Source organism: Ziziphus jujuba, chromosome 1 (assembly GCF_031755915.1).
Source record: "Ziziphus jujuba cultivar Dongzao chromosome 1, ASM3175591v1".
Lineage (NCBI taxonomy): Eukaryota > Viridiplantae > Streptophyta > Magnoliopsida > Rosales > Rhamnaceae > Ziziphus > Ziziphus jujuba.
The window spans coordinates 5,589,749-5,604,719 of record NC_083379.1 but is presented as its reverse complement, the minus strand read 5'-3'; the positions used below and the strand labels follow the sequence as shown (position 1 = coordinate 5,604,719).

General features: G+C 34.4%; 2 protein-coding genes across 3 annotated transcripts; both read right to left on the bottom strand.

Moving 5' to 3' along the window:
• Positions 1-502: 502 nt before the first annotated feature.
• On the bottom strand, positions 503-2,399 carry LOC132800223 (uncharacterized mitochondrial protein AtMg00810-like). Its single transcript, XM_060813463.1, has 4 exons — positions 2,276-2,399; positions 1,246-1,850; positions 690-757; positions 503-563 (listed from the first exon to the last, which is right to left on the bottom strand). The coding sequence occupies exons 1-4, from the start codon at positions 2,397-2,399 to the stop codon at positions 503-505; spliced, it is 858 nt and encodes a 285-aa protein (XP_060669446.1).
• Positions 2,400-9,586: 7,187 nt separating this feature from the next.
• On the bottom strand, positions 9,587-14,716 carry LOC107406598 (probable LRR receptor-like serine/threonine-protein kinase At1g07650). Of its 2 annotated transcripts, XR_009634782.1 has the most exons (9): positions 14,474-14,716; positions 12,218-12,365; positions 11,864-11,935; positions 11,699-11,770; positions 11,498-11,569; positions 11,291-11,362; positions 11,013-11,145; positions 10,281-10,387; positions 9,587-10,192 (listed from the first exon to the last, which is right to left on the bottom strand). XR_009634782.1 is itself a non-coding variant. In XM_048467605.2 (8 exons), the coding sequence occupies exons 1-7, from the start codon at positions 14,628-14,630 to the stop codon at positions 11,016-11,018; spliced, it is 723 nt and encodes a 240-aa protein (XP_048323562.2). In that variant the 5' UTR covers positions 14,631-14,716; the 3' UTR covers positions 9,587-10,192; positions 11,013-11,015. The 2 variants fall into 2 exon arrangements, 1 of the variants encoding a protein (XP_048323562.2); XM_048467605.2 differs by lacking the exon at positions 10,281-10,387.
• Positions 14,717-14,971: the final 255 nt, after the last annotated feature.

Below are 14,971 nucleotides of genomic sequence, written 5' to 3'. Positions count from 1 at the left end.
GAATACTCTCCTTTGTAATTACAGGAGTATTAAAACCAATGAACATCTAGAATGATTTTCAACTGATGAAAAGGTGGAAAATGAGAGATTTCTAGAGCATACAGATATATAAGAGAGGTCATGTTTCCCAGGTAGGTGGGGATTGGTCCAGATAAATTCTTCACATACAAGGACCTATACCGTGTGTTATTATTAGATCATGTACATCCGTGTATATATATATATATATATACAAACATACATATATATCCAAATAAAAGATAAAAGTTGATGGAATTCGTTACAGATATTTCAAGTTCTTCATAGAAGTCCATGCTGGAGGTATGCTACCACTAAGGAAGTTCCGTGTGGAATCACATGGGTGACGAAAATATAGAGTTAACATTTACAAGAATTGACATACAAATTGCTGTGGATCCATTAATCCAATACAAGATGGTGTAAAAGAAAAATGAATAGTGGAGATGTTAATTAATAAATTATCTCCCTTAAGCTTTTCGAGCTAAGGTTGCTTTGCTAGAGATGGTGGAAGTTTACCATAAAGGTCCTCCCCTTTAAGAAGCCTGTAGCAAAAAAAAAAACACAAGGTATTGCCAAGTTCAAGTTTTTGTAACTCATAAGAAAATTTGTTTAAGTCTTTAACATGCTTCATATAATTACTTTATGGATATTAAAGCAGAGGAACATACATATGAGTTACAGCATTTGAATGTTTACGTTGTATTAAGTGTACAGTAACAATCACAAAAGTAATTTGCTAAACAAATTTGTAAAAAGATATAGGACAACTATGTTAAACAAGAAAACAGAAGGAAAACCAAAAACTCTGTTTTATTGAAGATGCTCTGTTTCGGCTTACAAGACTAACCAAAGAAAAAAACATATATATATATACTAGTTGTTAACCATACTTATGTAAAATAACTTCATAACAATACCCTAAAAGAATTTCCTTAATAGTTGGACTCTTATTAAACTACCAAGGCCAACAAATCAATAAAATAAAAATAAAAACAAGTTTATATTTCAACACCCCCCTTTAAACTTGATTTTGTAACTCTAATTAAACTTCTCAATTTAACAAAGACTTCTTGCTTGAGAGGCCTGGTAAAGATATCGGTAAGAGCTATTACTGATTTGTTATCCACACATATCTTGGTTAGTTCTTCTTGTGGACAACCCAACTTTTTTAGCAAGTTTCGAAGCCAAATTGCATGGCAAACACATGAAGTGGCAGCTACATACTTCGCAAAGTGTAATGATCGGCTGCTTCTTTGACATCCATGTAAAAGCAGTAGCTCCCAAGTAAAACACAAATCCACTCGTACTTTTGTGATCATCTATATCTCCACTCCAATCATTATCACTATACCCTACAAGCTTATTATCATCAGATGTTGAGTAATACGAATCGAAGCTTATTGTACCTCTTAGATAACGAAGAATCTTTTTTGCTACCTTCAAGTGAATTGTTATTGGATTCTCCATGTATCGACTTATAACTTCTACAGCATAGAGAATATCTAGCCTTGTACATGTCAAGTATCTTAAACTTCCAACCAAGTTCTTAAAAAATGTTGGATCCACCTTTTCTCCTTCCTTATGCTTTGATAACTTGATTCCACATTCCACTGGTGTACCAACCGGATTTATATCATCCATCTTAAACTTCTTAAGTACCTCCTTTGCATAACCTTCGTGAGTAATTAGGATGCCTTTATCTTCTTGTTTCACTTCAATGCTGAAATAATAACACATGAGCCCAATATCGGTCATTTCGAATTCCTTAGTCATCTCTTTCTTAAACTTGGCAACCATGCTTGAATTGCTCCCTATGAAAATCAAATCATCTACATATAAACACACAATCAAGATATATTATTTCGAACTTTAATGTAAGGTGCGTGTTCATATGGGCATTAGATCAAGCTTCTTTCTTAGAGATACTTATCAATTCGAGCATTCCAAGCTCTTGGTGCTTGCTTTAATCTATAAAGTGCCTTCTTCAACTTTAAAACCTTGTCTTCTTGTCCCTTGATTTCATACCCTCGTGATTACTCAATATATACCTCTTCTTCAAGAAACCCATTTAGGAAGGCAGATTTTACATCCATTTGATGTACCTTCCAACCATGCTAAACTGCCAAGGAAATAATCAATCTAACCATTTCTAGTCAAGCAACGGGAACAAATACTTCATTATAGTCTATTCTAGCTCTTTGACTATAATACTCTCATTTGGCATTTTTTTTAACTTTATACACCCATTTCACACCAATAGCCTTATATCCACTTAGAAGTGAAGCTGGTTCACAAGTGTTGTTCTTCTTAATTGCCTTTATCTCCTCATCCATTGCATTTTTCAAATTTTTATCTTCCATTGCTTCTTGGAAATTCATTGGCTTACAATTGGCAAAGAGATAAAACAAGGTCAGGTTCTCTTGGTTTTCGGTTACTTCATAAACCTCTTGTAAACTCTTGAACCGTGGAGCTCTTTCACTTGAACTTTCATCTTCTTGACTGCTTGAGATTGGTGAAGTTGGTGGAGTGCTCGGCTCCTCTCATATTTGCTCCAACCTTGATAGATCCATTCCTTCCTCTTCAAAATATAGGAAAAATTATAATTTTTCTCTTGTGATTTCCAATTCCATTCTTCTTCTTCATTAAATATAACATCCCAGCTGATTATTGTTTTCCTATTCTTAGGATTCTAGAGCTTGTATCCTTTGGAGTTTGAGTCATAACCAATGAAGACATACTTCTCACTTTTATCATCCAATTTGCTTCTTTTCTCATCAGGTACATGCACATAAGATATGCTTCCAAACACTCTTAGATGAGAAACATCTGGTTTCCTACCACTCCATGCTTTTCGCAGTATTTTTCCCAACACATTTCTTGTTGGAGACTGGTTAAATAAGTAAACAGCACATGCAACTGCCTTTGCCTAAAGTTCTTTCGGCAATTTCTTGCTTTTGAGCATACTCCTTGCCATGTTAAGAATTGTTCTATTCTTCCTTTCTACTACACCATTCTGTTAGGGGGATCTTGTCATTGTTAGAAACCTTCGAATTCCATGATCCTCACAATATTTTTTGAATTCATTTGATGTGAACTCTCCTCCTCGATCAGATCTCATAGCTTTGATTAAACAATCACTTTCCTTCTCAACAAGAGCCTTAAACTTCTTAAGATTCTTAAACATCTTTAATTTTTCTTTCAAAAAATATACCCACATCTTTTTTGAAAATTTATCAATGAAAAGAAGGAAATAGTTACTCTTACCAAGTGAACTTGGTTTCATTAGACCGCACACATCAGCATGTATAAGTTCCAGTGGCTTTTGAGCTCTTGAGGTCATCTTTTTGGGAAAGCTTTTCTTGAATTGCTTTTCAAGTAAGCACCCTTCGCACACTTGATCCGGATTACGAATACAAGGTAATCCCTTCATCATCTCCTTTTTAAACAGCAACTTAAGACTTCCAAAATTGAGATGTCCAAACCGAAAATGCCAAAGCCAAAACCCTTCCTTATAACATGTCTTAAGACACTTGGCATTGTCACTTTGAATGTTGAACCTAAACATTCTATTTCTTGACATTGGCAATTTAATTATCAACTTGCTTGCATGGTCCCTTATACAAAGATTATGATCTATTAGGTGAATATCATAGCCTTTCTCCAAGAGTTATCCTAAGCTCAAGATATTACTCTTCATACTTGACACATAATACACATTTGATCTGAATTGATGTTTTCCACTCTTGAAGCGAATTGGAATGCTACCTCTGCACCTCACTGATACTTTGGATTTGTCCCCAAAGGACACACTACCACTCACAGTTTCATCAAGCTCTAAAAACATATCCTTTTTGCCGCACATATGATTACTTGCAGTAGTATCTAGGTACCATATGTTGTCTTCACTTTTTTCACTGTCTTTGTACGCCAGCAGCAACGTACCTTCTTCTTGACCTTTTTCTTCAACATAACTGGCCTTCTCTTCAATTTTATTATGACAAGGAATTCTACATTCAGAAGCATAATAACCAAATCTTCCACATTTATAACACTTCACATGGGACTTATCATACCTTGGTTTTGAACTTCCTCTCCCACAGCCTCTTATAAAACCTCTTCCTCTTTGAAAATTGTTGCTGTGATCATCACCAAATTTCCAGCCCTATCTAGGTTCTTGCTCGCGGCCACGTCCTTAGGTATGGCCTCATCCTTGATGGCTACAATCATGTGACCATAGCTGCGTTCTTCTTGAGCTTCATCAATTCAGGTCTTGAACAATTGTTCCACTATTCTTTCCTTCTTCCTTTTCTTTTCTTCACAGGCTTGCAATGAACCCAAGAGCTGCTCCAATGTCATAGCTTCCAAGTCTTTTGTTTCTTCAATGATGGCGCCAATATGATCAAACTTTGAATCTAACGATCTAAGAATTTTCTCCATGATTTTAACATCATCTAACTTTTCACCATTCCTTTTTAATTGATTGGTCACCATCAAAACTCTAGAAAAATAATCAAATATGATCTCTCCTTCCTTCATATACAGCGTTTCAAACTCGGCTCTTAAGGTTTGAAGCCATACCTTCTTGACTGGATCGGCTCCCTTTGTAGGAGTTTTGAAGCTTTTCCCATGCTTCTTTAGCTGACTTGGCTTCCGAGACCTTCTTTGATACGAACCTAGGACGACCTGCTTCTAAATCCGTATTATATTAGCCCGGATCTCAATTAAGTTCAAGTTATAATGGAATGGACCTCAACCCCTAACCAACCTGTGGTTAGAAACCTTGGTATAATGCAGACGCCACAATAGGGGATGGAAAACCTATTGATAAGTCAAGCTAAAACAACCAATTCTCTAATGGTGTTTTAGGTGTTCTCAAAGAACAAAGAGATAATTAATCTCACAAGTATTTTCTCAATCAAATCAAAGTTGTAATCTTATTGATAACTAAGCCTTTAAATAGGCTACAAAGCCACGAAATAAAACCCTAGAACATAAAGAAAATCAACCACCACACATAAAGAAACCTAGTTGGCCGAAACTATACTTCGTTTCCTAATCTAAGTTTGATTAATTAATTCCTTTATATTAAATTAGGAATTAATTAATTTACAATGGAAAGAATAAAATAAAAACCTTCCTAAAGTTATTTGTCCAGAAAATAAATAAATAAAAGCCAAAAAGTAATGGTAGTTTCCTAAAACAAAAAGTAAAAACAAATTAGGAAACTAAAAATGCTAGCCTTTTTTATCAAGTTGACTTTGATCAATCTTTGACCTCTTTGAGCTCCAAATCAGCTTCTAGATGCTTTTTAGGATACCAAATAAGCTGAATATGAAGGCCCACACATTGCCCATGCTTGGAAAAATAAGAAAAGGCTAATACAGTAAAATACAATAAAGCTGGCAAGCAATACAGCAAATTAGGCCAAATTGTTGATGCTGTCCGTACAAGCCCTTTTTGATTGCATTTGAGACTGCTTTAACTTGATTCCATGACCTCTTAGGCATATGTATTGAAACCATAAAGCATTGGAACCATTTCATGCTTCCCGGACTCCAAAAATGTACCGAAACCGTCACCCGGGTCCGTATCGGCTTCCACCACTTGGATGCTTAGAATAGGCTTTGTATCTTCAAGTATGGATAAGCTCTGTTGAGATTGATTACCCCCTGTATAAATACTCCCAGGTTGTCCTTAAATCTCTCAATTTGAGCTCTTGTGATTGGCCTAGTCTTCATCCGTGTCGAGTCAGCACCCCAGCGGGTTATCGGTGGAGCGGGCTCGGGCGGAATCACATCATTCTCAAATGTATCATAATCTAATCCTTGATAGATTAGGTAGAGAGATTTCTTGTCCCTCTTTCTTGAGTCTCTCAAACCATCTCTTTGATTTTGAGATAGACTAACTTCATTCTCTGTTTTGATGTAACTTTTCTCCACTATCTCCCACACGTCTTGGGCGCTAAGGAGAGCCTTGATCTTGATACTCCAGTTATCATAGTTATTCTTGCTAAGTGTTGAAACTTGAAAGGGAACCATACCGTTATTAGCCAATATTTTTTTTTTTTTAATTATGGGTATTGTTCATGTAGATACTGTTTTATGGGACTGTTCACATAGATACTGTTCATGCAGCACCTGTTTATTGGTACTGTTCACGCAAAGGCTCTGATTCCACCCTGTTAAACAAGAAAACAGAAGGAAAACCAAAAACTCTATTTTATTGAAAATGCTCTGTTTCGGCTTACAAGACTAACCAAAGAAAAAAACATATATATACCAGCTGCTAACCCTACTTATGTACAATAACTTCATAACAATACCCTAAATGAATTTCCTTAACAGTTGGACTCTTATTAAACTATCAAGGCCCACAAATTAATAAAATAAAAAAAAAACAAATTTATATTTCAACACAACCAATGTAACAATACATTAGTGTAAAAATGCTACTCGGTTGGATGATAAACATAGAGATAGCAGGTGTTTATCATCAATGAAGGATGAATAACAACCTGAATATATAAATGAGAAAATCTAGCAGCTAGAAAAATAATATGAGTTGCCATGTTATTTGGTAAACTATTTTATGATTATTGTTATAGTAAATATCAATCAGATTTATAAATTATACAGTGTAGGAAAATTTGATCAAAGACATGTACGTACAGATGAACAACGAGGCATACATCACCAGGATTGTGTTATCGATGCAGGGGTCTATGTTGGGGTTCCAGTCTTTCTTCCCTACTTGTACATCTATTTCTATTAGAGCTTCCACTGCGCTTACAATCAGTAATTAAAATTTTTCACCTTCCATCATTTTTTTTCATTATTTTTCCTGCGTGATTTTACTCTGTCAGTATCCATATATAATACACTATAGGAATTCTTTTACCCCTCTTTTTCTTTTGATAAAATAAATGTAACAGCCCAGCCCAGATCATCCGCATATAGATATTGTCCTCTTTGGGTCTGGGAAATCTTCTTACAACCCAGCCTTCAAGGTTTTAAAAGGCCTCTACAAGGGAAAGGTATCCACACGCTTATAAGTCATGCTTCGTTCCCTTTTCCAACCGATGTGGGATCTCACAATCCTCCCCCCTTGGGGCCCAGCGTCCTCGCTAGCACACCGATTCGGGTACTGGCTCTGATACCATCTGTAACAGCCAAGCTCAGATCATCCGCATGCAGATATTGTCCATATATAATACACTATATGAATTCTTTTACCCCTCTTTTTATTTTGATAAAATAAATGTAACAGCCCAGCCCAAATCACCCGCATGCAGATATTGTCCTCTTTGGGCCTTAAGAATCCTCTTACAATCCAGCCCTCTAGGTTTTAAAAGGCCTCTACAAGGGAAATGTATCCACACGCTTATAAGCCATGCTTCGTTCTCCTTTCCAAACGATGTGGGATCTCACAATCCTCCCCCCTTGGGGCCCAGCGTCCTCGCTGGCATACCAACCACACGCTTATAATCCATGCTTCGTTCCCCTTTCCAACCGATGTGGGATCTCACAATCCTCCCCCCTTGGGGCCCAGCATCCTCGCTGGCATACCGATCCAGGTACTGGCTCTGATACCATCTGTAACAGCCTATCCCAGATCACCGCATGCAGATATTGTCCTCTTTGGGCCTGAAAAATCCTTTTACAACCCAGCCCTCAAGGTTTTAAAAGGCCTCTATAAAGGGAAAGGTATCCACACGCTTATAAGCCATGCTTCGTTCCCCTTTCCAACCGATGTGAGATCTCATAATAAAAGCTTGCTTAGTGTTAGAAACAAGAAAAAGGAAAGGGAAATCATGACTACATTTTTTACACTTGGTCAGCTCAATTAAGAATTAGTTTAAATTCCAACTCGGGCTGCTGGTAATTAATACTACCTAAAATGTTTACTATGCTCACACTGACACTTCCTGGACAAAGTTGGGGTAGGAAGTTGAATATGCAATGCTTTTCATTTTCCACCAATTTAGAATGATTATAAAGTGCATATAGTTAAGAAGGATATGAAAAGAGAAAGCTCGCTTAAGTACCTTCATCATCAGGAACCTTAAACCTGGCTTGTGCATCTACTTTGATTGCTCCTAAGATGAGCAATATGAAGATAATAGGGCCAATGATGGTGTCTGGTCCATTAGGAATTGTAGCCATTTTTTTCTTTTCCAAATTCTCAACGCTTGGAATTCAGTGAAAGAGCTTGGGATAAAAGAATTCGGTTGGAAAATCTGACCAAGCGGGTCGTCGCTTGTGATGACTGGGTATAGAGTGCATTTTACGCGTATGTACCCATCATTCTGTCATTTCTGACAGCTAAGTGGGGTTTTCTTCGTATATTTGTTTTCATGCATCTGCTTGGTTATTATTGGAGACGTTGATGATCAGCAAAAAAATTGTACTATAATTCACGATTTAATTAGAAGGAAAATTGTTTTGCGATCCCTTAAGGTATTTGCAGTTTTTTGGTTGCATTAAGATGATAGCTTGTCCCAATGGATGTTCCTTTTTTTGATATTACTTGCTATTATTTAATGAATAAAATCTTAATCATTTATAATCCGTATAACAAATTATTGACATCTATAACACCTAAAGGAATGTTGTCATAGTTAGCATAACAAAAATTGATGGTCCACCTAAAGGTTGACCACACGAATATTTATTGTCTACTTGATTTGTTATTAAATCTCAAATCTATAATTATTCCTCTTCCAACTTCTTTACATGTGCCCAGCCCTTCTACCATTGAAAATAATAACAATAATAATAATAATAAATAAATAATTAATTAATTAATTAAAAAAAAAAAAAAAAGATTCCACCATCAATAATTGTGTACGTGGCGATGGTGTGGGGGATGGCAGGTAAATATGTGGGTCGTGCATGCCTGAAAATGAATTAATTGGCGAAGAAATTGAAGAGGTCAATTAGGTCAAGTAATTTTGTCTTTTAGTAATAGGACCCCCCAAAAAAAAAAAAAAATTGCGTTCATTCAAAAAGTCAACACAAAAAGCACCAAACGAAGAACGAGCATAATTTTCACTTCTGGACATAAAATAATGCTGGTTTACAGCTTGTCGATTACTTTGGTGGACAATCCTAGAGAGTTTCTAAATTGGTGGACTTTATCTCGACCATTAGCAGAGCTTTACTTATCACTGCCTTACAGCAGTGATATTGCTTGGCCTTGCCTAATATATATATATATATATGTATATATTGAGCAACTTGTTAATGATGATGTTATATGTTCGTTTAATTACAGCAACTCTGGATATGGAGTGTTGGAGTACATAACAATAACGTGTTATACTATTAGGTTAGTTGGCAACCGTGAACATAATTATACACCAAGTTAATCGTACAAGGAAAACAATATAAAAAGTGATAAATTCGTATGAAAATCGATTCCCCATAAATAAAAAGATGGTTGGGTATAGAAGAGGAAGGCAGATTTCTTGTTAAAACATTTATCATTGGCAGAGAAACTCACAAAGATTATACATATTTGCCATTCCTATAAATACCCACATATTTCAAGTACCAGCGGCGGAGTATTTAGTTTCTCAGTTAATACTTCCTTATTCATATTCATGGCTTGGTTTAAGGCACACATAATAAAAGCATAAAAGAGGGCCCAACGAGGGCGTTACAAAGAGAAGGAAGCAACGGCTTCCTCTGTAATTCCATCATAAAAAGAGTCAAAAAAAAAAAAAGTAATTTTTTTAATTTTATTTTTTTGGTGGTAAATAGTAAACAAAAAATTCTGGGTTGCAGCTCGCCGATATGTTACTGGGCTGGCAATCCGTGAGATTTTGTAAATTGTTTCCCAGACAAAACCTTATCTCGACCAGCAGTGTTTCACCTTCTTTTTCAAATTTCTTGCAAACCAATTCAGGGGTCGTTATACGTTTTAGCTGTTCAAGCGTATCGTTAAACATAAAGGACCTTTTTTCTTCAGCACCCAAGATACTCAGAGCTTCACGTATCTCGTCCTTACCGAACAGATTAACTGTTTGGTTAAAATACGCAAGTTGAGAACCATCACCTACATTGTAATCAGGTCCATGTTTTACCCACTCGAGTGCCCAGAAGGTCTTATCATAGTCATTTCTTAAATTTGGCCAATAATAATGGAGGTCCCTTAAGAGCTGACCTTTTAACTGCATAACAAAAAATAAATTATTTTACAATTTAAAAATAAAGTAATAATGCTTAAAAAAAAAAAAAAAATTACAAAACTAGACTTACAACATTTTCATCGAAAGTAACATTTTTTCGTGGGGAAATTGTTTTGGGCCAGAGCCCGTGGATTGTAAAGTTGGGAAGTGGATTCGGATGACATCCCTTCACATACCCTGTGGAGCAGATTTTGGCGGGCATTGCACCCCCAACTTATCAGTTTCGCAGGAGTAGTGGGATGCCAAAATGATCAGAATTACTATTACCAAAAAAAAAAAAAGGATCGGAATTACCATGATTCCCATCTTAAAATAATTTCTTTAATGCCAACTATGAACTGCCTTTGCTTTTTCATTTCTAAAAACCCACAGAACTACTACCGGGAAGTCGCCACTGCTGTCACCCACCGACGGATGAGTGACTTCCCCCACAATAATAGCAGTTCTACTTTTATATATAATAATTTATACACATGTTCAGTAATAAGACGTAGTTGGAATTTAATCGTGGTCATCTTTATTGGCAAACAACTAACACATAAAGCAAACTTGTTTTAACTGATAGAGGAGAGCTTGTTCATTTTCATGCAGATGTACTAATTAACATTAACCCAATTGTAAAATTGGAGAGAATTACAAATATCAAGAGGATTAGGCATAGGAAACAAATAACATACTTCATTTTGGTGTATAAATTATGCTTTTTAAAAAAAGTAATAATAATAATAATAATAATAAAAATAACATAATTAATTTAATTATATGTGTAACGCGGTAAATTTATTAGGGGTTGGAAAGGAACCTGTTAAGCAAGCGTTGGGTCCATATTGCACTGCCAACTTTTCTCCTTATATTCTTGTCGATCATAGTCGTGCATGTTGATGGTTGAGTTAAATGCATTATTGAACATCGCTTGGCAGAATGCTGCCAAAATGCTGAGAATTAGAATTTGGTTTAGCTTATCGAATCAACGCCAGCGGCCCATTGGACCAGTATAATTATATTTATGCAAATGATGCGTAGAAAATATTCTAGAGAAGTAGAGAAAGCGTAAAAACACAAAGTAATTAGTGAACTCACAGATGCTCCTTGTTAAAAAGTTTGGCGACCTCAGGGGGAATAGTTCCACAAAACATGCTGTTATCTAACCTCCTGCAAAATATATATGAGATACTCTTCTTAATTTGTAATTACAGCGGTGTTATAGTACTAATGAATCTCCAGAATGATTTTCAACTAATTATTCCAAAGGTACTGGAAAATTAATTATAGATTTCTAGAGCATACACATATACAGGAAAGGTCATGTTTCCCAAGTAGATGGGGATTGGTCCTGACAAATTGTTCGCATACAAGGACCTACATACATATAAGCATACATGCATACAAGTGATTAATTCGAACATATATATATATATATATACAAGTATATATTTATATAGAAATCAATTGGATAACTTGGAGATAAAAGTTGATGGAATTTGTTACAGATAATTCAAGTCCTTCATAGAAGTCCATTCTGGAGGTATACCACCACTTAGGTAGTTCCATGTGAAATCACTATAAAAACGGGTGAAGAAAATATAGAGTTAGCATTTACAAATTAATCCAATCCAAGATGGTGTTAAATAGAAATTAATAAATCTCCCTTACACTGCTCCAAGGTAAGGTAACGTTGCTAGAGATGGTGGAATTTTACCACAACGGTCCTCCCCTTTAACAAGTCTGTATTAACAAAAATGCAAGGTTTTGCCCAGTTCAAGTTTATGTAGCTAAAAGAAAAATAAGTTAAGTCTTCGATATGCTGATCATATTTTACTTTATGGATAAATTAAAGCAGACAAACATACGTAAAATATTAATTTGTTTGTTTTTCTAGTAACTAGAAATTACCATATCAGTTGCCATGGTGTTTGGAAAACTATGTGAGACTATTATCATTAATCAAATTTAGAAATTTAGGGATTATAAAATGTAGGAAAATATCATAAAAAGACATGTACGTACAGTTTATCAACAATGCGACATTTAACAACACCAGGAGAGCAACAATTGCAAATAAGAGAACTGTTGTACAATGGCCCGTCTTGAGTATAGTTTGGTGTTTCCCAGTTTGGGTCTCCGCTGCAGGGGTTGATTTCTCTTAGAGCTTCCACTGCGATTGCACATCAATAATTAAACTCTTCACCTACCTTCCATAATCTTTTGGGTGTCCATATATAATGCTCTATTGGATTTTCTTTGTTTTTTGTTTCTGCTCTTTCCTTTTTAGTTAATAAAAGTTGGTTTAGGATCCATTTGATATAGCTGATGAAAATAGAGTTTTAGTTATAAATTTACAATATTACTATTTAATCAGTTAATATTTTAATATAATTTAAATATAGATAGATAAATCTTTAAAACAGATAAAATAACACGTATATTTTAAGTAGATATAAAGATATATTTTTTGTAACAGCTCAGCCCAGACCATCCCAGACCATTCCGCATGCAGATATTGTCCTCTTTGGACATCCCAGACCATTCCGCATGCAGATATTGTCCTCTTTGGACCTCAGGAATCCTCTTATAATGTAAGAGCTCAGCCCAGACCATCCGCATACAGATATTGTCCTCTTTGGGCCTGAGGAATCCTCTTACAACCCAGCCCTCAAGGTTTTGTCAAAATGTGTCTGCAAGGAAAGGTTCTTTGGGCTTGGAAAATCCTCTTACAACCCAGTCCTCAAGGTTTTGTCAAAACGCGTCTGCAAGGGAAAAGTATCCACATGCTTATAAGCCATGCTTCATTTCCCTTTCCAACCGATGTGGGACTTGATAATTTTTTTATTAAAAAGAACTTTTATTAAAAAGTTAATAAGTGTTTGGCTGTAAATAAAAAAAAGTTATATTAATTGCTCAATGAGTTTTCATATAAACTAAAAAGGCTATATTAAATGCTCATTGAGTTTACATATAAGCTAAAAAAAAAGTTTTTTTTATTTAAAAAAAACATAAAATTTGGGCCTTTCTAAAACAGTTTAAAAAAACTGTTTTTTTAGTCAACAAGTGCTTATTGACTTTTGCCAAATGTAACAGCCCAATCCATCCGCATGAGATATTGTCCGCTTTGGACCCAGCCCGCACGATTTTAAAAGGTCTCTCAAGAAAAAATATACACACTCTCTTATAAGGTATGTTTCGTTTCCCTCTCCAAACGATGTAGGATCTCACACCAAACACCCTTATTTTTCAACAAAAAATTTTTTTGCCTTCAGGTAGAGCTTTTAACTTAAAAAAGAGCTCTGCCAAACAAACACTTAATATTGGAAACAAGAAAAAATAATGGAAAATCATGATTACTTTTTTGGCTTTCCTTAGGGTGACCAAATTTATGGCCAAAGAAACATATGATTAGAAGTATGAAGAAAAAAAAAAAAATTGATAAACCATCTAAACCAATTCAAATTAAATTTATCAGTTTAAAAAAACAAAATCAACTAAAATATAAATAATTGAAATGTACGTACAATATTAGTATATTATTGTTTTCTGTTTTATTTAATGTTTATATTGATCGGTATTATTTAGTTAAAAACAATTAGTTGCAATTGATATATTAGCGCATCTTCTAAGACTCTTCAAAAATAAAAAATACCTTTTATAGAATAAAAAATATTTTTAAACGTAAAGAGTTAAATTTTAAAAATTTCTCCAACAATGCTTTTTATATTACACTTTTTATTTTTATTTTTTCACTAAACTTTTATTGTTATGTTCATTTTCTTTCTTTTTTATTTTTTTGTTTTTAGAAATAAATAGTAATTAAAATATATTAATATAATAGAATATTTTGGAATTTTAATAAGCATTAAATAATATTAAATATAAAAAATGTTTCTGGCTTTCCAAAACCCATTCTGCATTTTAAAAAATCAAACTAAATAATAGATTAGAATTTGTTTTTAAATATTGCCTCTTTAAAATAAAAAATATAAAATGGAGGAAGAGCCTTGAAAATGCTCTTATTTCAATCAATTTTATTTTATTTATCTTGTTCCGAAATTAAATATTTTCATCCTTTAAAATATTAAAGAAATTTTAATAAAAGCTTTTGCTATTAATTAAAACGATAAAAAATTCTTATACTCGCACTGACACTTCATGGACTAACTTGAGGTTGGAAGTTGAAGATGCAATGCTTTTCATTCTCCACCAATTTAGAATGACAATAAAATGCATATCATCAAGAAGGAAAAGTGAAGAGAAAGCTCGCTTAAATACCTTCATCATCAGGATGCTCAAACTTGACTCGTGCATCTATTTTGATGGCTTCTTTTTTTTGGTTGAAAATTTTGATTGCCCCTAGTCCTAAGAAGATGAGCAATATGAGGATAACAAGGCTAATGATGGTGTGTCGTATGTTAAGATTTCTAGCCATTTTTTTTCTTCTTCAAATTCTCAACACATGGAATTCAGAGAAAGAGCTTGGGAAAAAGAATTTGGCTGGAAATCTAACTCAAGCGGTCGTCGCTTTTGATGGGCCTGGTATATATAGTGCATTATAGGCATATGTGCCATCAATGAATTTCTGTCATTTTCGACAGCTAAGAGGATCTTTAATGATACATATCAATTACTTTTTATACGTCATATACATATTATTTAAATTTAGATAGTATAAATTGATAGTTAAATCCAAATTTGTTATCCAATATAATGTGTATAAAAATTATTTACGACTATCAATTAATTAAATATTTTATTAATTTTTTTTTTTTA